General features: G+C 38.5%; 1 protein-coding gene across 20 annotated transcripts in view; it reads right to left on the bottom strand.

Moving 5' to 3' along the window:
- The window catches only part of MCTP2 (multiple C2 and transmembrane domain containing 2), a 254,545-nt gene that overhangs the window by 85,233 nt on the left and 142,054 nt on the right, over positions 1-27,258 (bottom strand). For all 20 annotated transcript variants that reach the window (XR_010151516.1, XR_010151517.1, XM_016927477.4 and 17 more), the window contains 4 exons: positions 15,062-15,164; positions 13,663-13,765; positions 1,415-1,516; positions 482-556 (listed from right to left, as the gene is read on the bottom strand). Coding sequence is in view for 18 of the 20 variants with exons in the window: in XM_016927477.4 (XP_016782966.2) it covers positions 482-556; positions 1,415-1,516; positions 13,663-13,765; positions 15,062-15,164 (383 nt within the window). In the remaining 2 variants the exon portion in view is untranslated. The remainder of the gene's footprint in view (positions 1-481; positions 557-1,414; positions 1,517-13,662; positions 13,766-15,061; positions 15,165-27,258) is intronic.

Below are 27,258 nucleotides of genomic sequence, written 5' to 3'. Positions count from 1 at the left end.
AATTTAGACCACGCCGAAGTGGTAGGAGCAGTCATGAGCGAAACCCAGGCTAGAAGTCTCTGAAGATCTGCTGGGATAATTCTGTGATTGACTCCACACACTGCACCTCCCTGAAACTTCAGAGGGCAGAGGACAAAATGGCTGTGATTAAAGGACGGGTAGGCAGGAGAAGACACTGACAGTCTTGATGCTAGGAATTTTTGTTTATACAATGAATCAGGAGAACAATGGGGGCCTGAGACCTTCTGTTTCACCCAAGAATTATGTTTTAAGTCTTGCCCTTCTTATGGGAGCTGACTGACCTCCTTATTTTAGGAGAGAAGGGGACAAGGAGAAATAAGTCGAGAGATGGGGCAAGAGGGAGAGAGGAGGAGTAAGAGGGAGGAAAAGTTTCAAGGAAGAAATTATAGGCAAGTGTTAATACTTCAGCTGCTGGGTGCTGAGTGTACCAATCAACAAGCCACCTACTGTAGCAACCCACCTTTTTGGACAGCTTGCGGCTGTCTTCAACAAAGCGCTTTTCCCGGGGAGTAAAAGTCCTAATACTTGCTTTCACCTAGAAAAGACATCATTGTTAAAAAAGGGCAGCATGTACAGGGACTTCATCCATCCAGTTTTCTTAATGACTGGGAAAATTGTGCAAACCAATAGCTTCTGACTCTGACCTTAGCAGGGAGCAAAGAAATGGTGGACACCCCTGTGCCCTGTACATGTTTCTGGGGGTCTCATTTGATAAGAGTCCCTGGCATGGGTCAGATTGAGTCTAGAAGGGTACTGTCTCCACTTTGCTCATTCCTTGGGAGTATTTTCAACCACTGCAGAGATTGAGGTTCATGAATTTTTCAAACTAATGTCCGTAAAAGATAAAACTTCCTTCTGAAATCCTTTTAAGTTAAGCTTCTACCAAAAATGTCTGCATGTGAATAACAATTTCCAGTTTATGAAAACACACTTTTCACAGAGAATTTTATTTCCTTTCAATGACCCGGAAAAATAAGTCAATGAGCCATTTTAGCCCCATTTTACAGGGAATAAACTGAGGGTCAGAGGGTCTTAGCACTTGTTCAAACCACCAGACTGAGTAAGACCCCAAAGAATCAGATTCAAGTCCTTCTCCACATCACACGAACTGTAAAATTCCTTAACCGAAATATTTTCTCTTCAAGCCTGTATTCCACTTTTCCATTAAACTCAGGTTTTACCAGTATACATACTCTATATACAAACATTTTCCAGAAGAAAGCAGGAGATGAGGGTAACCTGCTTATAAAATGCACAGCTTTAAAACACTATTCTTTCCTCTCTGTAGCTGCAAAAATTCTGAAACATCTTACATTGATTTGAGCCTCCAAAAGCTGGTCACCTTCTATTTTAGGTATGGGAAAGCAGGGAAGTATGACCCAGTTAGACTTACCGGATTATATATAAGGTCCATCTCTAAGTAAATAACTCCTTTAAAAGCTTGTTCTAAATCTTTATTCTTTAGTACATAACAATTTGGTTGTCCATCTCTAATCTGTCACAAACAAAAGACAAAATACACATTGGTACAAAATTACTATGTGGTTTAAAGTAAATAACCAAAACTAACTTTGGCAAAATCGGGGATGCAGAATGATCACAGATGAAGCAAACATTAAACAAATATTAAATCCACCATAAATCACCTTTTACTTTTAGAGTGCTGTTATAACAAGCTCTAGATAGGAAGATAAAGTGATGATCACTAGGCTGAAACTGGTGTGTGGATGAAAAATATTGGTGCAAATCATAAGTTACATATTTCCATTTACTCAAAAATGATGAATATTCTACAAAATTCCTGGCCAATACTCTTCAAGACTGTAAAGGTCATGGGAAAAAGGAAAGACTAGGAAACTGTCACAGATTAGAAGAGTCTAAGGAGATAAGATGATTAAATGCAATGTGGTATTCTGGATTGGGTCCTTGAACAGAAAAAAGATATTGGTGCAAAAACCGGTGAAATCCAAATAGGGATCAGAGTTTAATCACAAGGTAACAATGTTAGTTCTTTTCAGTTTTAACAAATGTATTATGGTAGTATATAACGTCAACATTAGAATAAACTGGATAAGGTATGTATGGGGAACCCTGTATTCTCTTTGAACTTCTCTGTAAATCTAAAAGTATTCCCCCCAAAAATGTTATTTTTAACAGAAATGAATAAAGGAGCTGGTTTTAATGGTGCTTTACAAGCCAGGAAACAATGCAAATTAAGTAAATAAATCAGCTTAAGGTTGAGGTCAAAATCCAAAAACACTCAAGATGCACAAAGTGCCAACAAATCTTCAAAATAAACAAGTTTCTCTGCTGTCCTCTCTTGGCTGGCATGTTGCATTAGTTCCATACAGTAGTCTACCTGTGGACCCCACATATAAGTTATCTAAGTAAAACATTTTCAGTATGATTTTGGAACCTGATTGGCTCCCATGAAAGACAAGTTAATTAGCTTGATTTCATCATTCTCTTTTCAGATTTGATAGCAGTCATGATTTTACATAGTAGTAGTATATGTAACTGATTAAACTTTGGGCTTTTAAGAAGCATACCTATTAACTCTAAAAGGGCCTCAGCAAAACTCCAGTTAATCAAAAGCTCTACTTGAGATTGTAATGATCAAAAATTTCAATAGCATAGGAAATCTAACAGCATGAAATTTGAGCCATATTTTAAATGACTATTGCTGTCACTACAAGCATTCACACAAGTGTTCTTATAAACAGTGGTAGAAATGAGTTGTATAAGTCATGGGGGGAAACAGCAATTCCACTTTACAAGGGAGAGGTCATCTTCCTTCCCAAAGTCACCCCACCTCTCTCTGATTGAATAGGCTTGATACAGAAGGATGGTCTTCCTGGCCAGCAGCTAAGAGGAAGGGGGTGCCCCATAAAGACCTGGTTTCCTTCCTAAACGGTGTCCAAACAGGATTCTGAGCTTCCGCCTTGATACACAGTCTCACTTAATAAATTGTGGATGTTAAAGTTGAAAGAAATAAATACAAAAACAGCCTGACAATTTGCCAAGCTGACTTGGGTCCAGTTTAGCTTTGCTTCAACCCACAGTCATTGTACTGTTATCTTAAAATTTCCATGATTTCTTAAGGGTTGGCAAAGAATAACAGAAGAACAAGAGGTATCAGAATAAAGAGAAATATTTTATAGCAAAGGGATTTTTTAATTTGGTAAATGACCATTTCCTGTTTCCTAATGTCCCTCACATTGTGTCAGCAAAATCAGAACCCACCTAAGGACATGAAAGCAGGCATCAAAGCCTGAGATAGAATTAAACCCATGCATGTTTGGGACTTAACTATCTTAATAAATAGAATATAAGTTTAAAAACTGTAAAAAGTTTAAAAATTGCAGAAAAAACTGAAGTCCCTTTGAACTTCCACAAACACCAAATTCCTTCCCCTAAACATAAATTAGACAGGAATTTGGCAGGCATCCTTTCTAAATTTTATTGAGATTTTGTATTCATAAAAATAGTCTTGACAGACAAATGTATTTAAAATTCTTTGCCTAAGTGACAAATTGTGTGTATTTTGCAATTTTGTTTTGTATCTATCAATATGACTTGGTAAACTGTTTATATTAGTATCTAGGTCTGGTTCATTTTTTATACTGCTATATAATCTTTAAAAAGTGAATAAACTATAATTTATTAATTCTCCTATTGATGAACATTTAGTTGCTTCCACTTTTCTAGTTTGTCTGCTACAAGGAATATCTTTAGAGAAAAGATAAAAGCTAAAGGAAAGAAGAAATGCTAGTTAGTATTTGGAATATGTTTGGGTTAAGAACAGGTGAACACATTTGAATAGTGTTATAATTAACATTGAGATAGTAACAGAAGAGACTACTTTTAAAAATATTTTCCTCCCTGATTATATAATTGAACTTCTAAAACAAGAATATCAGATAAAAAGTTCTGTATCATCCAACTTGCCAAACTCCTACTGAGAGCATTTATATAATAGATGAAAACCAAACATATATATATACACACACACACAATTCCATGTCTAAACACAATTTATTATTTATATTTAAAAGTCTGAAAATTATTTCTACATTTATAATTTTAAAGCTTCTATTAAATAATTAAACAGACATAATTAAAAAGAAAATTTAGAGGAGAGAATCTATATATACTTTTCATTAATTTTGAGATCTCTGTCAGCAAAGGCAAAAAGGAACAATACAGCTTTCAATTTATGACAAAAAGACAAGGCAATTCATTTGGAGAGATTTCCTGAGCTGACATTTGGGAGGACTTCACTTCACTCAAATATGAGTCTTGGGTAAAATAATGATGTCTTTAACTTCAGTTTTCCAGGATAAACTCTTCAAATTGACGTACTACACATTTTTGTATACTTGCCTTTTCATGGCCAAATAGTGCATAATATTAGGCAATAAGCTGAAGAAATCATCTATGCAGGACAGTAATAACAGATTTAACTTGAGAATGCAAACACCCCTCATCAGGAAAATTGACACTTTCATGTCCCTTATATTATTTTCAGAAATATATCACAAAGCTTTTATAGAGCATGCTAACAGCTGATCCCTGGTTCAATCGGTCAGTAAATAAAAGTACAAGAAGTCTGTTTCTGAGTAATGATTCAGGACTTTGGAACCAGAGCCACGTCACTGAAGACAGTCTTGCTGAAAATTTTTAATTTGACCCAGAGTCATGCTTAAGCTATTTAACTTTTTTCTATATAAAAGAATATTAAATACATTTACCAAGCAGTAAGCACAGTAAATATAACCAGTTTTTAGAAGTTGGTTGATAAAACTAATTTCTGAGTCAAATAAATGGTACACTCATTATATTAAAAAACTAAACTATTTTATAATCAGCATATAACAGAGGTGAGCATGTGAGAACAGAGGAAAAAAACTTCTCATCTTGAACTCTTTTTTAAAAAATTATCATTATTATGCTTTCCTATAAAGATCTTTGATGCAATGAATTGCCAACTTATTCAATAGCGAAGTTCATCAGAATCAATATGAAGGAATAAAACGATCAATGGCTTTAGAGAGGAAAGATACACACTTAAGATCCAAATCCAAACTAAAGAGTCATACTGATTCCCCATTGTTTGACCTTCCAGTTAGAAACTGAGGATGTTGCGTATAAATAGCATTGCTCTTTCAGCCGTTATTCATTCTTATTCACTCTGCATAAAAGGGAAAATAACGTGACAACACCAATGACATATTAGTTGGTTCCAGCTGATGCACATGGAAAGTGGCTCTCCAATAAAATGTGACGAGGACAGACATGTGGCTGGGCAAGAGGAAAATCAATACACTTTACTCGGCATCCATTCACATTCTTGTCGCCACTTGGAATCAGGCCTTATTCCCATGATGTGAGTTATACAAACAGCACGAGAGAGATCTACTAGGTCACTGTTGGCTGCACAGAAGCTCAGCTACCAGCCAGTAGAGGCAGCATGGAATTCATCACCCTAGACCGCCTCCATTTCTACCTCACTTCTTCCTTTTTGAGACAATCCATTCATCCACTGCCTGAAACCCAAGCCAACTATCCCTAAAATATAAGCTGCTCCTACAAAAGCAATATACATTCATTCCAAAAGTTGTGTACAATTTATAAAAAGTGTTTAATAGAAAAAACACAATGTTAATATAACTTTTTTTTTTCTTTCTTTGAGATGGAGTCTTACCCTGTCGCCCAGGCTGGTGTGCAGTGGCGTGATCTTGGTTCACTGCAACCTCTGCCTCCCAGGTTCAAGTGATTCTGCTGCCTCAGCCTCCTGAGTAGCTAGGACTACAGGCACATGCCACCACACCTAGCTAATTTTTTGTATTTTTAGTAGAAACAGGGTTTCACCATGTTAGCCAGGATGGTCTCGATCTCCTGACCTCGTGATCCACCCGCCTCAGCCTCCCAAAGTGCTGTGATTACAGGTGTGAGCCACTGCACCCAGTCACAACGTTAATGTAACATTTTTAAACAAACACTCATATGAAGTTTTTAAGGCATATTCGCATTTGATCATTTCAATTGCTAAAACAATGCAGATGAAAATAATGCCAGCTTACACTATAAGTGCTCACTGTGTGCCAGGGAATGTTGTGCCCACCTCATACTTAACAACTCTGATCTTCACCATACACCTCCAGTACAAGCAGAAGGATACTTATCTTCACTTCAGCAACAAAGAAATGCAGACAGATAGGTTAAGTAATGTTAAAAATCACACAGCCAGTTTAAAGGGGGAGTCAGGGTGTCAACCTAGGTGGTCTGGCTATAGCATTTACATTCTCGACCATCATGATCATAATTGAATAAATCATGAGCCATTCATATGTGTTCAGCTACCACGTTTTTTTACTACATTTTTTTTTTTTTTTTGAGACGGAGTTTTGCTCTATTGCCCAGGCTGGAGTGCCATGGTGCAATCTTGGCTCACCACAACCTCCGCCTCCTGAGTTCAAGCGATTGTCCTGCCTCAGCCTCCTGAGTAGCTGGGATTACAGAAGCACGCCACCACGCCCAGCTAATTTTTTTGTATTTTTAGTAGAAAACAGGGTTTCACCATGTTGGTCAGGCTGGTCTCAAACTCCTGACCTTGTGATCCACCTGGCTCAGCCTCCCAAAGTGCTGGGATTACAGGTGTGAGCCACCACACCCAGCCTGTTTCTGATTTTTTAAAATGCTGAATACATAAAATATATCGTTTGACAATTCTAGTTTTATTATTTTTCCCTGTTTTAATATGCATATATATTTCTATGAAAAGTTATCCACTTAAAGGTTCATATTTATAATAACCTTACTATTACTATTTTTTTTTTGAGATGGAGTCTCGCTTGGTCACACAGGCTGGAGTGCAGTGGCACTATCTCTGCTCACTGCAACCTCCGCCGCCTGGGTTCACGCCATTCTCCTGCTTCAGCCTCCTGAGTAGCTGGGACTACAGGCACCTGCCCCCACACCCGGCTAATTTTTTGTATTTTTTAGTGGAGACAGGGTTTCACCGGGTTAGCCAGTATAGTCTCGATCTCCTAACCTCGTGATCCGCCCACCTCAGCCTCCCAAAGTGCTGGGATTACAGGCACGAGCCACCGCGCCTGGCCTTATAATAACCTTATTGTTAATTCAATCTTTTTTTTACCCCTAAAACCTCTATCGAGTTTCTGACCTACCTTTTACTTACATTTGTGTAGGATACTTTTGTTCATCCGTTTGTGTATTACTGTGTTTTAGGTGTCTCAAAGAAGCAGCAATTAGATTTTACTCTTTGAATCCATGTAAGAGGTTTTTCCACTTAATAGAAAAGTTGAACTGATTTAACATCTACCACGTGTGATTCACCCAGCTTTCTACTTGCCATCAGGAGACTCCTACAGTCATTCTTTCTCTCTTAGCCTGTCTGTTCTAATCAAACACCTAGACTGTCTACTACATGGGGTTCAGGATCTCTCCAGCATGTTAAAGGTATTCTTTCCTAGTTTCTAGAGCCGATAGGAAATTTGCGTTATTTTGTCTTCATTTATTTATTTCAATGGTTACATTGGACCAGGAGTAGACAATGAGAAGAGGTGAAATTTCCGTTCAAAGTGACCATTTTCGCCCTACTTGGGACTCAAGTTTTGTGTTTATCAAATAATTTCCCAGGTGATACATCCCTCTCTCCTTTTCACCTATGCACACTGCCCCTCTACCCTACGGCACCAACTTGACTTACATGGAATTCGCCAACCAAATCTATGCCCTGGAAAACCAAACCTTGGCAACAGATTTACTTTTTTTAAGCTTAATTATAAATCAGTATTATTTACTTTAATGGGCAAAAATTTCTGTATTAACCTAAAACAACCTATGATTGTTCAAGTCCATTTCAATGCACAAACCCATCACAGGTGAAACTTGGGCAATAGAGTTAATTGAAAATGCAAATGGAGATACGCGTGGCATTTATTTGGTACAAGCCATTATAGAAAATTTGTCCCAGTAAATCAATTAAGTGAAGCTGTTATTGGTGCAGCCAGCTATCAGGTGTACATGGATTCACCGAGAATGCTGGGAATTTAGAAGGGCAGTATAAAGACCCATGCTTCTGATTATACAGTCATTTGTGACAGTGGCCTGGCTCACACAGAAGGACTCACATTTGATTCAAAATGCAGGTCTTTGGCAGGGCATGGTGGCTCACACCTGTAATCCCAGCACTTTGGGAGGCTGAGGTGGGCAGAACACCTGAGGTCAGTAGTTTGAGACCAGCCTGGCCAACATGGTGAAACCTTGTCTCTACTAAAAATACAAAAATTAGCCAGGCATGGTGGTGGGTGCCTGTAATCCCAGTTATTCAGGAGGCTGAGGCAGGAGAATTGCTTGAGCCTGGGAGGTGGAGGTTGCAGTGAGCCAAGATCAAGCCACTGCACTCCAGCCCGGGCAACAGAGCAAGACTCCATCTCAAAAAAAAAAAAAAAAAGAAATTGCAGGTCTTCATCAAACTGCAGATGACTTCTTATTTGTTATTAGGAAATACCAATATATGCATGCTTTTCCTGTTTTACAGATTACCATGAAAGCTGATTTTCAGTCTTCTAAAATGGGTCCATTGGGTAATTTTGAGAGGGTAAATGTGTGATTCAATAAAAAGGAATGGCCTAGAGGAGAAGAATCCAGCCTGATTTTCAGGACAGAATTAAGATCACTTAATTGAGGATAAAAATATTAAATAAGTCTATTGAGTCAGTGAATTATCAGAAGATAGTGTCTACTGCCTGACATGTTTTAAGGCTCTAAAGTGTGCTTAGAGTTTTCCAATGCACACTTGCTGTGTTACTGATTAGAAGATTAAAGGAGCAATGTGAAAATGAGCAAATATTAGAAGTCTTCAGATTATAACGCATTCCAATCTCAATTTTCTACTGTTTTTAACCATGAATATTTTATTAAAAAGTATTCTATATCTACATAAAGAACTATTTTTCTGAAAAAGATTGAAGACAAATGAAATATATGGAAGGATAGCCCATTGGCCTGTATTCTTTCAATTATGATAAACATCTAAGCATATATATATACACACACACACACACACACATATATATATATATATATATATATATATGCCTTGAACATTCACCATCAATAATGAATATATTTACATGGATTTTAAATGAGCCAGTAGTCAGCACATTCACCTTGATGAAAGATATAGTGAATTTGGAACAGGCTCTTCATTTAACAGGCTTAAATGCACTTAGCACATTACCATTTTGAGTGAGATTAAAAGTTGAAGTATATTCTATACTTTATTCTTAGACATTTAAAAATATAGTTTGCATTTTCTCTAAAAGTGTAAATCAAGTTACGGTTTATAACTTGATTAGAGAAAATGAATTCTCAAAAAAATTATTCACATTCCTCTTCAAGAAATACAATTTCTGTTTTTTCTGTTTTTAAACCTAAAATAAGGTATTATTGATTATGGCTCCATTGCCTATAAAGATCAGAGAGAAACACCAACAAATCAATTTTTATGATTCTCGCTCATGTTAAAAAACAAAACAAAACAAAACAAAAAAAAACAGAGAAACAAGTCCTTCTCCTAAAGAAGCACACAATATGAAATCTAAGGGTGCTCTTTGATGCTTAATTCTCAGAATTTGAACCAAGTCTTCTGGGAAGAGTCTTCTCTCTCACTAATTTGGTTCATACTAGAGCCGAAACTTTCTTCCTAGTCAACTGCTCCAATATCTCTACCTCCAGGTCAAAAATCTTCAGTGGCTCCCTGCTAAAATAGTAACCGAGACCTCCCTCAACCTTTCCTGGGCTGCCCTCAGTGTGTCCCAGTTCCCCTCCATGCCCACCCTGAGCTCCCAGAAGCCAGCCCCCTCCTCATTCCCAGACATGGCCTTTCCCCTACACCTCTGCTCCCCTCATTCCTGGACCCTCTGTTTGGAATGTCCTTCATTCTTCACTTCACCTGCCACACACTATCAACACGCCACTCATCCCTGACCCAGCTCAAACTCCCTACTTCCTAAGTCTTCCTAAACTTAAACCCATCCGTCCTACTTCCCACTGCCCTTTCTCATTCCTGTGAGACTTATATGTTTATTTGGGTCTTACGTGTTTATTGCACAGGTGCCTTCCTGCAACTTACCCAACTCTTCAAGTCTGCGTCCCTCCTGCCACCCCCCAACCCCGACCCTGACGGCACATAGCACAGTGGTTACACAAAATAGCCTCTTGATTCTTGCTTTGGAGATGATATATACTTAATATTACTCACTGTGGCAATATAACAAACTCTTAGGGGCTCAGGCTTTAGTATGAGACCACCTAAATTCAAATCCTGTCTCTATTACTTACTAGCTACAGGATCCTTTCGGTGCTTCAGTATCCTTACTTGTAAATGGGCATAATAATAAAGCCTGCCTCATCCAGTCCTTAGAGAACTGATGGTTCAGCACATGCCAAGTGTACGGCACAGAACTTGCTAGTTCACTATTCTATTGTAAGCATCACTCAAGAGAGATTAAAGAAAAAAAAAACTAGATCTAAATAAGTGGGTTAAAACACATCCTCTAAATCACAAGTTAGAATTATTTGAAAATAGAATGATCCATGAAACAACTTACAGCTTATACTTTGCCAGTTAAATTGAGGGTTACAGCAATTTTAAGATCATATTTATATCTAATATTAGATAGAGAATCAATTCATTTGGAGAGGGAATGTTGCAGGTGGACCACTGAATTTCAGGGAGAGCCCACACAGATGCACTAGAAGATATGATCACTTCCCCAATTTATCAGTCAGGAATTGGAAATGAATCTGGATGGAAACAGAGTGAACAGCAGCAGCCGAAGCATCTTATTGAGTGCACCATGCCAGGGTCCCCCGAAGTCCTTGAGAGGAATGGCCCAGGCTGCGCTATTTTACAAGGTAGAGACCTTGCAGATCAGGGGTTATTCCTGGATGTACACAGCACTTTTATATTAGAAACAAACACATAATGTGGAACAAATCAAGCACTTCCTGGCCTGAAACTCTTCGTGGTTTCCCATCCCCCACGATGAAAATGCCAAAGTACTTCAACCTTTTTCACTTTCACATCCTCCAGGGTCCTCTCCAGCTCCACCCTACCTCTGTGTCCTTTCCTGTTCGCCACCAGGCACACTTGATCAATCCATACTGGCTGCCCGGCCATTGCTGGAATTTGACAGTCAAGGTCCTGCCTCACAGCCCTTGAACTTGAGAATTTCCTGCCTGGGAGGGATTTCTCAGATATCCACATGGCTCTCTCCCTCACCTCCTTACGTTCCCACTCAAAGGCCCCCTTTTCCATGAGGCCCTCCCTGGCTAGCAGCTGGAAAAAAGTGCCCTTCCCCACACATATTCCCAGCAACCCTCTCCCTCTTTACTATTCACCATCTAACATTCTGTATATTGCTTTTGTTTTGTTTATGCATTGTTTCCTGCTACTATAATAAAAGCTCCAAGAGAGGAGGGAGCCTCCCTCTGGTCATTGTTAGAGCTCTATCACCTAAAGCACTGCCTGGCACCAAGTGGACACTTGATGAATATTTGTGGAACAAACGAATGAACAACAGATCATAAGGCAGCTTATGACCAATCTGAAAAAAGTCCCAGTCGAGGACTCCTTGCATTTAAGCCTGGTCATTCATGAGACATTCTACCTTGTATTTTGAAAGATATGTTTTGAAAAATGCATTAGTTTAGGTCAGCGGTTCTTGACTGCAAGTGATCTCTACCCCCTCAGAATATCTGGCAACATCTACATACATATTTGGCTGTCACAGCAGGGATGTGGGCAGGCGTTACTGTTATCTAGTGTGCAGAGGTCAGGGAGACGGCTGGACATGCTACGATGCACAGGGCAGCTCCATATGACAAAGAATGTCCTGGCCCCAAAGATCAATAGTGCCAAGACTGAGAAACCCTGATTAAGCTGGAGGTAACTTCTTAGATCTTCTAGGGAAGGAAGGAGAGAAGGAGGAAGGGGGGAAGGGGGAAGGAGGAAGGGAGGAGAGGAAGGAGAGAAAAAGGAAGAACCAGTAACCTATGCTAATGCTTTTTGCAAACCAGATCCTTCAAAATACAAGGTAGAATGTTTTGTGAAAGCCTACTTTAAATGCAAGCCACCACACACCTTGACTTCTTTTTAGGTTGGCTACATGGAGGGAAGAAGAGAAAGACAGAATCAGGTAAGGGTTTGGGGAAAGGAAGGCAGGCAGGCGAGCTACGTCAGTTGTTGGTAGTATAGAAAGACCAAACACACAAAACTTTTATGTACAAAACAGAGGGGAGTTGTTTTGTTTTGTTTTGTTTTGTTTTTAAGTCATGTTCACCAAGCAAGGAATAAAAAATGTGAAATGAGAAAACTGTCAAGGAGAGTCTTTGCTCCGAGTCCCCCAGACCTCTCTAAAGTGTCCCCCACATTCTGGTTACATGTATTCTCATGGGAATAACTGACAAAGTTGTAATGAAAAAAAAAAGGGGGGGGGGAATCCCAAATTGCCATCTCCTCTCTGAGAGCTGCTCGGCTGGTGCCGATGGCTCAGAGCATGTGGCAGGAACCAGCCGTACCAGGGAGCAGATGCTCCAGACAGGCTCTCCGAGTAACATCAGGGATATGAGAACTCCGGGAGAAATTATCCAAGCGCGCAAACACAGAAGAAAAGATATTAAGAAGTACGGCATTCCTCCCTCTGTAAACATCAAGTGAGTTAGGCTAATCTCGTGGTTAAATTACGGAGTGCTCCATCCACAAAAATCCACAGATAGCTTGGAAAAAATTAGTCTTTGGGAAGAATAAAGTCTCATTGGCTGATACAGCCATAATAAGCCGAAAACAAACTGTGTTAATGGTTGAATGAAAAACTGGAATTCTCTCTTCTCAAAGAGTATATTTGGTACATATATTACTGTCTAATTAAGAGATGAATTCACTCCCCAGCTTCCCCCCCCACCCATGTAAAGGCATTCTTTGGTGCTTTCTCTTCTGAATTTTGTAAGTATTTTTTCCTTCACTGACCCTGGTGCATTATCTTATAGCTGGACTGCGAAAACGCTTTTCCTTCTCCAAGAAAGGCTCTCTGCTTTCTTCCACAAAGCATTTTTTAATTTTGAGACCAAAAGCAAACATGACTGCTAAAAAGACAAATAGAACTTTTGGGAAAATGGCCTTTAAGAGAACTGAGAACAAATATGCAGTTACCAACAATTAATCTTTGAAGAAATGTACAGTAAGGAGCTATAAAGAAATACATGTGTGTTTTTCATTAATAAATAGAAAATCAGTCATTCATCTATATTCCTTGTAACCAAAGACAAATTCCTATCTTAAGTTGGGAAGACTGAAAATGAATTGAAAAACTGGTCAAAATGTTTTGGTTGGTTAAGTCAATATTGGACTGAAACAGAAAAAAATTACATCCCTTTATATCTGAAACTACTGAAAATACCGGATAAGAATGAGGAATAAAACAATCGTTTCCTGCTATAGTTAGGAGGATTTTTTTCCCCCAGGTTGACAAAGATAAAGCAACTCTAGACCATAGAAACTCATCAACTATAAAATGACTCACAAATTGTTTATTAATAAAGGAAACTTACGGACAGCAAGGGAATGGCAACTTTTCCAAGAAAATCTGGGGGTTTATCTCCATCTTCATCAAACACTGTCACTTCCAAAACATCATGGATATCTTTAATGGGACTGTAACAAAAATACCATGTATTATACACAAAAACACACAAGTGAAGTCTGTTCCATGAAGATCTGGAAACACTGTTTCACTAATTAAGTCTGTATGTCCTTAGAGTATAAAACTACCATTTAATTAAATTCCAAAAATTAAATCAAACTGACTGTATTCCCAAACCTTCCATCATAGAAGATTCAGACATCCATATGAAAAAAAGAAGTCAACTTTTTTACTATGACATTTTTCAAACAGTATACCTGCACTCAAGGGTAGGACTGTCAAAGAAACAAAATAAAGAAAGAGATAGGGAGAAAGCATTAGCAGAGTGTCCAACCAAAGTAATTTTTAAAAAGCTTCCAAATGAAAGGAGTTAACATTTTTTAAAATTAAGAATTACCTTTAAAATAAAATGGTGGTGAAAAATCACTATTTCCTGAAATGCTTAGAAACCCTCTGTTGTTGAAACACAAAATACTAAAAATATATATTTTTTAATATTGACCAGAAGCCAGATACCAGGGACAATGAAAAATGGAGCCATGGCCATTGGCAACGTGTTAGGGAAACAAGAGACTCTTATATCTGGCCATTGGCAAAAGTGTTTAGCAGAGTTAATCCACTTTTCATAGATCCTTGGGAACTTTCTGCTAATAGCATTCACTCTACTCAAAATGAACTTTATTTTTTCACTTATAAGCACAGACAGAGCATTGATTTAGCTTCGTGGGGACAGTATGTCACCATTTTACCCAAATTCAACAGGGCCTCCCCTCAATGTTCAGGTGCCTTGAAATCTGAAGCAAACTAAGATCTTAAATCTATCCAGCCTCCTAAATGCCCGGGTTTGATAGTGTGGGCAGAGAATCACTGTGGGATGGGTCGCTCAGATAAACTGGAATATAAGGAGCCTTTGGGGGTCTCTAAGGAGTCACAGATAATCTGTATTTTCCTAAAGATTTTGGCAGATCTTAGAACACATAAGATCATTGAATTTAAGGCAGGTCTCCATTTCCTTAACCCACGAATGAATTAACCTAGAAATATGGACGCTTCCATTTATTCATAGATTAATTTAGTCACTAAAAGATCTACTTTACAAATGCCTCCTATAACAGTCCCTTGCAGTTCCAAACGGTCTCTTCTATTATTAACACCACACTCTATAAAATGAAAGGATAAAAGGTTTTCAAAAGAAAAAACAATAAAATTTACTCTTTGCCCATAAAAATGGACAGAAAATTCCACTCAAGAGCCCCAGACTACCTTCCAAGCATAGCAGAAATAATTCCAGAGGCTAAAGCACTTACAATGTAAAAACTTTGTTCCATTCAGGGTTGAGGTTTTTGTAGACGGTGTGCGTCTGAAGTCGGTCATTGCCTAACTCCAACAAGCAAAATGGGTCACTCTTCCCTGGAAAGATAACATACACATTGGTCAAAGACAAGTGAATCTCGAAAGGGACAAGGGCAGTGTGAACAAGAGTCAGATAAAGTTGTGCTTGCTGAAAGAGGGAAGGCAAGACTCCTTTTCCAATGAGTCACGGAGGCCCTGTGTGGGAATCCAGGAGACAGGCAGAGGCTACAAGTGTTGTACCTTTAGCATACTTAACGGGTTAGAACAAACACACCACCTGATACGGTCTGGTTGTGTCCCCACCCAAATATCATCTTGAATTGTAGCTCCCATAATTCCCATGTGTTGTGGGAAGGACCTGGTGGGAGATAATTGAATCATGGGGGCGGTTTCCCCCATACTGTTCTCATGGTAGAGAATAAGTCTCATGAGATCTGATGGTTTTATAAGTGGTTTTTCTTTCACTTGGTTCTCATTCTCTTTTGCCTGATGCCATGTAAGACGTGACTCGCCTTCTGCTACGATTGTGAGGCCTCCCCAGCCACGTGGAACTGTGAGTCCATTAACCCTCTTTTATAAATTACCCAGCCTCAGGTATGTATTTATCAGCAACGTGAAAACAGACTAACACACCACGCAAGACCAGGCCTTGAAAGCCAGCGGCCACACATTTCACAGGAGCGGGAATCCATTTGGCATGAGAGCCCATTTCTTTGTTTTTAAAATGAAGTTCACCTCTGTTTCCTTCCTGAATTCTAAGTCAATCTGTATAATTACTATTCTATAACTGGAAACCTGTAACTTACAGGCTTCTACATGGCTATAAGAGGAAGTGAGAAAAAGTGTAAAAATGACTCTTTAGGAGTTAAGCTCTGCTCCTAAGCAAATGGTCACAAACACTCATGATCCTGTATACTCTGTACGTTATGAGAATACACGAGCTACATTTTTGGTGTCATAAAACAAACAACAAAAAAAGTATAACTCAGTAAAGGTCAGAGTTTTTAACTTAACAAAAAAAATTAAGCTCATCTTTCACTTCTCACCTCTTCTCTTTCTACCCTATCTCCCATATTTGCACACCAAAAAACGTAAGAAATTTCCAGATCCAAAGTTAGACCTACAGTGTTACCAAGCAAAAAACTCACTTCCCTTTTGCTGTGTTTGGCGGAAGGATCTGGAATTGGAACTGTCAGGGAAAGAACGAATGGCTCCATAATGGCCGTAGGACATGAACGCATTGCCGGCGTCTGCAGCACACTGGCACTTTACAAAGCAGCGCTTGCTAAATTAATTGGGGGCACAAGGACAGATGCTGTTCCAACAAATGGCCAAGGAGTCCCAGGCCAGGGCCTAAGCCAGAGAGTGCTCAGTCCTCTTGACCTGCTGGCCTACCATTCGGGTCACTGAACCTCCATCTAATTCGCTTAATAACCAGGCGCTCTGAGGTACAGCACATCAATAGAGATACTGATACTTGCAGGAGCCTGCATGAAGATTATTGTTTAAAAAGGGAGGAGGAGAAGAGCAGACGCATGGGCGATGAATAGTATTAAACAGGAGATTCCACTCAACTGACTAGTGGCCTGGACACTTAGATTCCTCGCCAAAGCTTTTAAGTCAATGCTACTATTTCAGTTGCTAGTAGACAATGATCAAGCCACAGACATAAAGGAAGGAGTGAGGGTTTTCAATTGCAAACAATGGAAATGGTCCCTGTCAACATATAGCGGAAAATAAATTTATTAAAATAATATCAAACAGCATTCAGAATTCCTACAAAGGCTGGAGAATCGGGCTAAAAAATATCACTATAAACCAAAGAATACTTAAGCACAAGAAACTCAGCCCATATCTCATACCAGGAAAAGTCTGTTGTGGCCTCTGCCTCCCCAGAATATTGCCCTCACAATTCACTTCCAATATGAATTCTCTACTCCTGCTTCTTTGCATCACTCAAGACCGATGCAAGGGTCTCCGGGGCCTGTCTTACACAGCCAAGTACCCAGGCCTGAAAGGCCAGAACTCACAAAGGGAATACTGACTTTGTAGCTTCTGTGAATGAAAGTGGGCTCTGACCTCTTCTTCAAAATATACAATGGGAAATGATTCAAACACGGAAGGGATTTTAGATGCTGGGGAGTCAAAATCAAACTAACATAAAAATCCATCTGCACCCACAAAAAGTCTTATTTATTTAAAGACAGTTTACGCTGGCCATGTGGTTTGCAGGGGAAGAGGCTGGAGTTAGCTGGGGAAAAGCCTACCAACATAGAACAACACCATTTCCTCTTCAGCAACTGTGAACAAGAAGAGACCACATACTTTTGGCTTAATGCTCAGGTATACCATGCTTGATTTCTCCACCCAGGCTGAAACAGCTACTTAACCGTTTGTCAGACTATTAGTAGGTGTCAGCGCTGCTCCTCCAGAGACGCCAGCATGACACGCCATCAGCAGTTGCTCCAGGGAAACCGTCTGACACTTTTAATGAAAACCCTGGGGTTACTCCACAGCAGGGCAGAGATGCTGCCTGGTCCTGTTGAGGCACAGGTGGGCTCGTTCTGTGGCTCCCGCTCTCTCAAGCAAGCACGCTCTTAGCTGTCCCAGCTAATGAGGAACAGACTTTCCTCCAGAAACCAGGAACTTCAGTTATGTGTCTCCAAGGAACACATTGTACCAACTCTCTGAAGATAATTCAGTCAAAGCTCATTAAAATGCTGCATTTATTAATATTACAGTATAAACAGAGAGAAGCAAGAAGAAACAAAGACATTAAAATGTTTATAGAATAATTTATGCACATTTTATGGATTGATTTCTCTTAAAAAGTTTCAGATACATGGGGACTTTGAGTAAAATTTCAATAACAAATATTCTTATTTGAGATAACAAGTATCTCTCATAATAAATGAAATGTCCAAATGCTCACCAATGGTACTGAGAGAAAAGGACAAGGCAGACTAACATATATACATTTGAGGCCGTGCTTTTCCTCTTTGTACCACCCATTTCACAGGAAAAACATCTAGAAGACCTCCTCTGTGTCCAGAAGCCACATCACCTTGACACATTTATGCCACTGACAACTCAGTTTCACACTGAGGTTTAGCACTTTGCACTCAATAGCCTTTGCTATTTTCCAACATTGCTTTAAAATTTATTTGTATTTCTTGAATGGCAAGTAAGGGGGGGTTCACTTAAACAGTTTTACCTTTGTATCAATTATAGAAGCTGAATGACAAATAATAAATGTGTTACAATAGTCATATCATTCATTTGATAACCCCCCTTTTTTTTTTTTTTGAGATGGAGTCTCACTCTGTTGCCTAGGCTAGAGTGAAGTGGTGTGATTTTGGTTCACTGCAGCCTCTGCCTCCTGGGTTCCAGCAATTCTCCCTCCTCAGCCTCCCGGGTAGCTGGGATTATAGGCACGTGCCACCACGCCCAGCTAATTTTTGTATTCTTAGTGGAGACAGGGTTTCACCATGTTGGCCAGGCTGGTCTCAAATTCCTGACCTCAGGTGATCCACCCACCTCAGCCTCCCAAAGTGCTGGGATTACAGGCATGAGCCACCATGCCCAGCCCATTTGATAACCGTTTATTAAGCACATAGCTTAATAAATGTTCCTAGCACTAAACTGAGCCTGAAATACAATGACCACCTAAGCAATTACCTGCAAGGGACTCTCATAATGGTCTCTGCTGTTCTGAAAATGCTGCCCTTTCCAAGAAAAGTTTCCTCATTCTCATCCCACAGCAAACTGAGTTGTTTCCATTTCAGATCTCCAATTGTGTATTGCTGTTATGACTCTTATATCCCACATTCGTAAATTTCCACTCCACAGTCAGCATGCATATTCACTTAAGGGTCCTGAAGCAGGCACACCCAATATATGTATGCTCTTACCATCCCCCAAGAACAGTGCTATGGCCTAGGGACAGAGGGCAGCAGTGAAATGCAGATGAGAACATGAAAGTTCAGAGAAATGTAATTCAGTTCAGAAAAGTTCAGAAAGATTTCTCAGTGGAGGTGATTCTTAATCGAGGTTTACAAGAGGAGTGTTTGATGAGCAGAAATGGATAAGTCCTTCTTGTGGAGACGGGACAGGTCAAAGCATCAAATTTATTAGGAGGATATATATATATTATATATTATTATATATAATATATATCATATATAATATATATGATATATATTATATTATACATTATATATCATATATAATATATCATATATAATTATAGATTATGTCATATATTATATATTATATATCATATAATTATATATCATATATAATCATATATTATATATTATATATCATATATAATTATATGTCATATATAATTATGTCATATATAATTATATGTCATATATAATTATGTCATATATAATTATATATTACATGTCATATATAATTATGTCATATATAATTATATATTACATATCATATATAATTATATATTACATATCATATATATTATATATCATATATTACACATTATATATTATATATCATATATGATATTTATATTATATATCATATATGATATTTATATTATATATCACATATATGATATTTATATTATATATATATATGAGAGAGAGAGGCAAATAGCGATAATCGGGTAATGTAAGATACAGGTGGATAGGTACTAAGATTGGCTTGAAGACCATGACCAGGAGTTTTCATTTCATTCTACTCATCCAGGAGCCAGGAACCACCCTAGACTGTCAATACAATACAAGGGGTAGAGTTGGAAGAAAGCACTTCTGGACCAACACAATTCCTGAAACTAAATATGGAGCATTTTAGCTCAGAGAGGCTTGGGGGACGTGGGAGGACAGCAGAGCCATTCCAGATGAAAATTTCTAAAACTCTATTTTCATGTCTTATTTCCAACCATTTGTTTACAAACTTTACTATCAGATATTGGAGCACATTTTAATTGATCAGTTCTGGAAATCTATATTTTCTATCTGTTTACCCCACATAACCCATCCTTATCTACCCACTGTTCACCAACTCTTTAGCAAGGTTGGTGTCTCTTTCCTCCACTCCTAACTTCACTAGGCTGCCCTATCCGGTCCTGCACACAGAGTAACAGGGCTCATTTCTGCTTCCTACTTTGCATGGGGAATAGCTTGTCCCTCTGTGCCCTTCCAATCTCCTTGCTCTCCAAAAAAGGAAAACATTAAAAAAAAACAAAAAAAACCCAAAAAAACTAACTTCTCAGGCCTAGTTTAACCTTGCCTTCTTTGTGGCACTTTCTCTGCAACCTCCAGGGAGACCCCAGACTCCTATGATAATGAGTTTGGACATTATAATGCCTGCTGTATGATGTACCTGTTCATATATTCAACAACTGCTTAATGATCCTCAGAATGTGCAAAGCACTGTGCTAGGAGCTGAGGAGGCCTTTAAAAGAAAATGAAATGTTGATCTCTGTTCTTCTAGGCCTAACTTTTCATATACGTCCAGCCTTTCCAGATGGGTCCTGGCCTTCTCTAGGACAAATAATGACTTCTTCAGCATCACACAGGCAAAGACCTGTTCACCTTGCTGTGACAGATGTCTAGAACAAGGGGCAGACATGTCCATACTAGGACTGCAAGAACAGTAAAGGAAAAATAGGACTTCACCTTGCTAAAATGTTATTTATCTTAATTTCTGATAATCCTATATTCTAACACCTAGAGCAAACAAGATGAGTGACATGAGAAAGTTTCCTTTTTATTTGTATGTTTTAAATACAGACAAGGTCTCACTCTATCACCCAGGTTGGAGTGCAATGGTGCAATCATAGCTCATGGTACTGTAACTTTGAATTCCTGGGCTCAAGCAATCCTCCTGCCTCAGCCTCTATGACTAGCTAGGACTACAAGGACATGCCACCATAACTGGTTAATTTTTTTTTTTTGGTAGACACCATGTTTCATCATGTTGACCAGTCTGGTCTGGAACCCCTGGGCTCAAGCAATCCTCCCTCCTTGTCCTCTTAAATTATTGAAATTATGGGTGCGAGTCACTGCGCTTGGCCCTAAATATTTTCTTCTTCTAACTCCACTTCCCTGCTACTTCTCAAGCCCCTCAACAATATCATCATTTACTGATCTTGTCTAACATCTTCCCATTTTCATTCTCCTCTCAAAATCCTTGCTCCTCACAGCTGCCAGAATAAACTTTTGTTAGTTTATATTGGATGATATCATTCCCTTAATAGTTTTCCAAATTTCTTCACCTGGCCCGGAAGCTCCTATGTCATCCAGTCCCACCTAAGACATGAACATCCTCTCCCCTGAGAGGTTTCTTTTGCTTTCTGTCTTCTAGTCCTGCTTGCTTTCTTCCAGACCTCTGAAAAAGCTGGGCAGGCCCTGGAACACTGCTGTTTCCTCATTTTCAAGTGCCTTTCCTTCATCTCTGCAGTGCCAACTCTTTCTCATGTCTCTATTTGACATCTCTGCTAGAACATCACTTCCTGCAGTATCTCCAGTCAGGCATCCCTTCCATAAGAATTAACACCACGTTCTTGACCTTAGAAGTAATTGAAATTAGACAGCCACTGGTTAAATCAGTCACTTCATATGAGGTCAGGGACCAATTCCTCTTTTCTACCATGTCACCAGGAAAAATCATAAGGTATCACATAGAATAGAAAAGGTATATTTGCTAAATAAATTTAAATGTTACTAAGAACTCACCCATTAATATGAAAGCAATTCCTCTGTTAATTCATGGAATGTCACAAATGAGCTGAATTCATTCACCCTCATGGTGCCTCTAAGTTATAAACCACTAAGTCATCCATATACTCCCAAACTTTGCAATGGCTACAGTCCATGTTCTTTCGCAGGCAGTTGAAGCAGACGGCCTGCCAGAGGCAGATTTATGTAATTTTTAATGTGTTTTTCAAAAGTTGGTCTTGATTTGGGCTTAGCTATCCATGAAGATCTCTTGAAAATTAAAAACGTTCAATCACGACTACAGAGCTTTCTAGAAATTGCAATTATAGCCATCCCTTTGAAAATAGGGCATCTTTAAGAGATGAGGTATTGCTATGGATACAGCTTCAAGAGACAGACAATTAAATGAAACCATAATATGGGCATGTGGTTGAAAACTCAGTGAACAATAACCATGAGACTATTCCTCTTCTGACACAAGCAGTCTTACGTTTCAAAACAAAAACAGCAATATAAAAAAACTTGTAGTCATTATTATAATTTCCAGAAACAACTCAAAAGTCAGTATCATAGTACAAGGCAGAAACATTTTTACTCTATAATGTGGGGTCTAAGTGCCCCATTTTGGTCAACAGTTTGACAATAGCACTTTTTTGTATAACAACAACAACAAAAAGATGAACACGCCAAGCTATTTTATACTAATAAAACTATTATCCACATTATCAAAATGTAAAATTCAAGCACTAAAGTAGTTCAGTATGAGAATTTCTCTACCATGAAGCATATTTTTTTGCCTTCTTTTTAAGCACTCGATAGAAATAGAAACAAAAAGAAACATCTTAGAGTGGTAACTAGATTTCTAAAAGTGGCTGAAGAGATAAAAGTGGTTATCAGCTTATATGTCTAACGTGATCTAAAATTAGGGAAATTATAAACAATATGTGAACAAAACAACCTATACAATTCTTCACGTATCAAATATACTCTAATAAAATGCATTTAATAAGGAATGGGAAATACATTTATTAAGCACAAAATATATATCAGGCACGTTCATTTAGGATTTGATTTAACCCTTAAAATACCCATGAGGACATGGAGGCTTAGAGGGAGCCTAAGGCCAGTATGTGGGAGAACTGAGATTAACACATGGGTCTCTGCTTCTGTATATCTTCCATGTCATTAGACATAGGGATTAAAATGAGAGACAGCTACCATACAAACAAAAGGCAAAAACATGGGCACTAATTTGTATCTTCAATGAATAAATCATTGAACTGGACACTGGTTTAGTTAAGGCTGAATCCAGGGCCCATGGAAAAGGCTCATGCACTTACCCAAGGAATGGAATATTTTACTGCAGTCACGGCTCAAATCTGTGTGGGGGACAGACCAAGAGCTCCTCCTAATGGCATAGCCAAGGAACCAGTGAACTGGAAATGCAACCCCCTGATTTTGAAGAAGGTCTCCATCTATTTCAAAGGTACACACCACCTCCTACACCTCATGTCCTGCAGTAGAGGAGCGAAGGCAGAGTGAAGATTGAGCCTTCTCTTAGGGATCGCAAGCTCCCTAAGGGTGTGTCTGTTAACCAAGTGTGGTGCTCAATGAATATCTGTGGTCAATTACCAGAACTGCCCCCAAGCTGACTTTCCTGAAGTTGAGAAATACTTAAAAAGTGGTCGAGGAAGCTATATTGGGTTCTCTGGAAAGAAACAGTGGTTCTGTAATTAAATGTATCTTTATTCTCCTGGATCAGGCAATTGTTATGGTCCCCTAACATGCCTATTTATCAAATAAGGATACTTTATAATAACCTAGATTTCTCATCTGGAAACATATTTATTTTTCCTCTGATAGATATTTTGAGATTATGCTAATTTGGGAGTTATTTCCTTTATTAACAATGGAAAGAGAAAAGGGTCCAAGTGACACCTTTATTACCAAGATATCAAGAGGATCCAGATATATTTTGGAAACTTTTCATGATTGATGGCTGGGTTTTGTTTGTTTGTTTGTTTTTAATGGCAAAGGGTGCCAAAAAGTCTTAAGGGTGAAATAAAAATCCCCAGGAGAATTCTGGAAGGCAAGCAACTCCAAATTGTGAGTCAAGATGATATTTCCAGTTTTGTCCCTCCATTGCCTCCTGATAATTCCCTAGCTTCTCATCATAACATATAGATTATTAGAATAATGGAAACATGAAAAGTGAAGATGAGTGATATGGTTTGGATCTATATCCCTACCCAAATCTCAGGTCCAGGTGTAATCCCCAATGGTGGAGGCGGGGCCCAGCAGGAGGTGATTAGATCACAGGGGTGGATCCTTCATGAATGGTTTAGCGCTATCCTCTTGGTGCTATCTCCTGATAGAGTTCTCAAGAGATCTGGTTATTTAAAAGTGTGTAGCATCCCCTATCCATTGGTCCTGCTCCTGCCATGTAAGACTCCTGCTCCACTGCTCCTGCTTTGCTTTCCATCAAGAGTAAAAGCTCCCTGAGACTTCCCAAGAAGCAGAAGCTGTCATGCTTCTTATACGGCCTGCAGAACCATGAGCCAATTAAACCTCTTGTTTTATAAATAATCCAGTCACAGGAATTTCTTTATGGCAATGTGAGAACGGATTGAACAATGGGATTGTGCTATAAAAAGAGAGGATATTGAAGCCTATACTGCATTTTCTGTTGTGCTGTTATGTCACTTCATATCCTCCCACACCAAGCTAGGCGTGGAGGGCTGCTCTGATTGCTTTGTTGCTACTCTTGGCATGGTGAGTTAAAGTAAACTCCCCTAAGTTTCCAGTTCCCCTATTATGTAGGATTCTGAGTGGGTAGGGGGTATCCTGGGGGGAACAGGGTAAGGGCCATGAGTGTGAAACAGAGGGAGACTGAAGAATGGCCTCTTGCCTTTGGAACATCCTTTATGGGGAAGGAAGTCTCTTACAATAATTATTTTAGAGAATAAAACTAATAAAGAGAAAGCTTAAGTAACAGGAAGGTAGCTATATGAACCCACTTTTTGATCCTAAGAATGCTAAGGAAGAATCATTGATTTGGTGTGGAATCTTGGCATATGCATCATGCCAGTGGTGGCCATGATGGTTTCAATTCCTAGTGCTGAATTAACCCCAACACATTACAATCCTGGCAGCTTCTCAGCAGCATACTATCAATTATAATAAGGCTATCCTGAATAATCTGCACACATGTGCTGAGCAAACCAATACAGTTTCCTACTCTTCATTGGCTGATCTCTCTCAATGGGTAACATAGGTGTTGTCATGTGTACTGAAAGGTGACATAATCTGGACTGAAAAACATTTCAATTCTCTAACAATTTTCCCATTAACCCATTGTTTACTATATTCTCTTTTTACAGTTTATGAGATTAACTTTGTATTTTCTTTCGACAGTATTAATTTATGATCAGATGTGCCCCTGGGCAGCATATACCACAATTTTCTGTCTGGGCCTCTACGGTAGGTATGAAACCTGCTATACTGTCCATTTCTCAGCATTGTCCAGAATAAAATGTTTCTCTTTCTCAGTTAATCATTAGAATGCGAGTTATTTTCTTCTTAAAATACCTGCATTTTAAGACTAGCAGTAGCTGAGTGAAGTATGTTGGTCTTGTCAAACACTACACACAGCTATTCACCTTGAGCCTCCAAGTACAATTTATCATTTGTTTCATGAATCAAGGCTGTGGCCTGGTTTACTACAAAAGTAATGACATCAGGCTGCATCACCTATTACTTAAAAATGTTAGGTTACACTGGGCACAAGGAATTTGTGAAGCAAATTCTTTAAAAAACATTTGACAGGCTTTTCTACTAGAATAACTGCTTATGGCTATCCACGTATAACGTTGGCATAGACCTGAGAAAAAATAGCTTTTACCAATTTTAGAGAGACAGGCTCCAAAGAAGATAGATTACTTAAGATTCTTTGAATAAAGTCTTCTCTCTTGTACACAAATGTCAGAAACTCTAAAAAATTCCAAGATAAATATACATTTAAATGTATTAACAGATAGCTTCAACCACAATCAATTAGCATATTTATTTAAAAAGGCATAATTTAAAAACAGTAAATATACCTTTTTATACATTACAGAATTAAAGACTTTACCATTTGTAAATATAATACTGGTAATATACACAGATTTAGGCTTATTCATATCTTTTAACACATTTGAAAATGTATACACTATTTTCCTTTATAGATAAAACAACTTTATGAGAAATAAATTCACCTTAGTATATTTTATTCTAATGTTCTAAAATACTAACATAGTAATGAGTATTCAATTTTTCCAGAGTTTAATTTCTTATGACTATATAATCATAACATCAATAACAACTCACAGGGAATATCCTTCTAATTTGATTCCAGTGGCTTGAATGACCTATATTTTCTTTTTCTAATGGTTACTCGAAAAGAGGTGGACGCCTTTAAAATTAGGAAACTACTGACCACAGAGTTTACCATATGCATTCACTCCTCCTCCAGGATGTGTGGTCCCTTTGCCCCCAAAACGGTAACTATAACCTCCGTATGGACTACTGCCAAGACTAATCCCTATGGACTTTTGCTTTATCAGGATTCCTGAACTTTAGGTGAAACTAAACTGAAGCATCATTTATTGTGGTTACTTCATGTTGTTCTTAGAAACATGCAATTACCACAAAATAAAAACATATGATAAAAGAAAAGCAGAAAGAACGAAAGGTTCCCTTTTGCACCATGTCTAAAATGACCATCATTCTTTAGAGAATGTCCCTGGTTATCCGGAGTAAATGCATTTTTTTTTAATTTGTGGGTGAATGCTTTACTCCCCTAGCAACTGCAATAAATGAACGCTCATTTATAAAGTAAGATGACTGGAAAATGGAAGGCATAGAGTAGAAATACTTATTTCTTAAATGTTCCTGGCAGTGACAAAAATGGGTGGCTTTTCTGATCCTGATCCAATGACACTGTTGAGGTCTGTTTTATTTTTTTACTACATACTTTGAATTGGTAACAATAATGATAACAGCAGTAATGCCTGATCCCCACCGTAGGCCACGATCTCTGACCTCTTAGAGGTATTCATTGCTACCTCACGGTAATGTGAATCCATTTCTTTTTTCACATAGAAAAGTTAAATTACAACTATCTGGAATAAGTCCACTTTGTAGCCCTAAAGCAGTGCCTTGGTGGGAACAACACTCTGGAGGATTCACACAGGAGCCTGACAATGTATAAACGTAGACTGTGAGACTTAGTTCTAAAAACGAAGGTCATTATGGTCTAAACACATGTTTAGCTAATGACAAATCACTTTTCCTCAATTCACTATAGCAAGAATTTTCTCATAAATACAGAAATAGTAAAACACCAGGGCATTTAGTCGAACCACACAGCATTATTTCATTTCTAACTACTGCTATCGTTATTGGAATTTGTTGGTACTTACCTT

The sequence above is a fragment of the Pan troglodytes genome, chromosome 16 (assembly GCF_028858775.2).
Source record: "Pan troglodytes isolate AG18354 chromosome 16, NHGRI_mPanTro3-v2.0_pri, whole genome shotgun sequence".
In the NCBI taxonomy this organism is placed as follows: domain Eukaryota; kingdom Metazoa; phylum Chordata; class Mammalia; order Primates; family Hominidae; genus Pan; species Pan troglodytes.
Note: the sequence above shows the minus strand (reverse complement) of the source record. Positions and strands in the feature narration are given on the sequence as shown.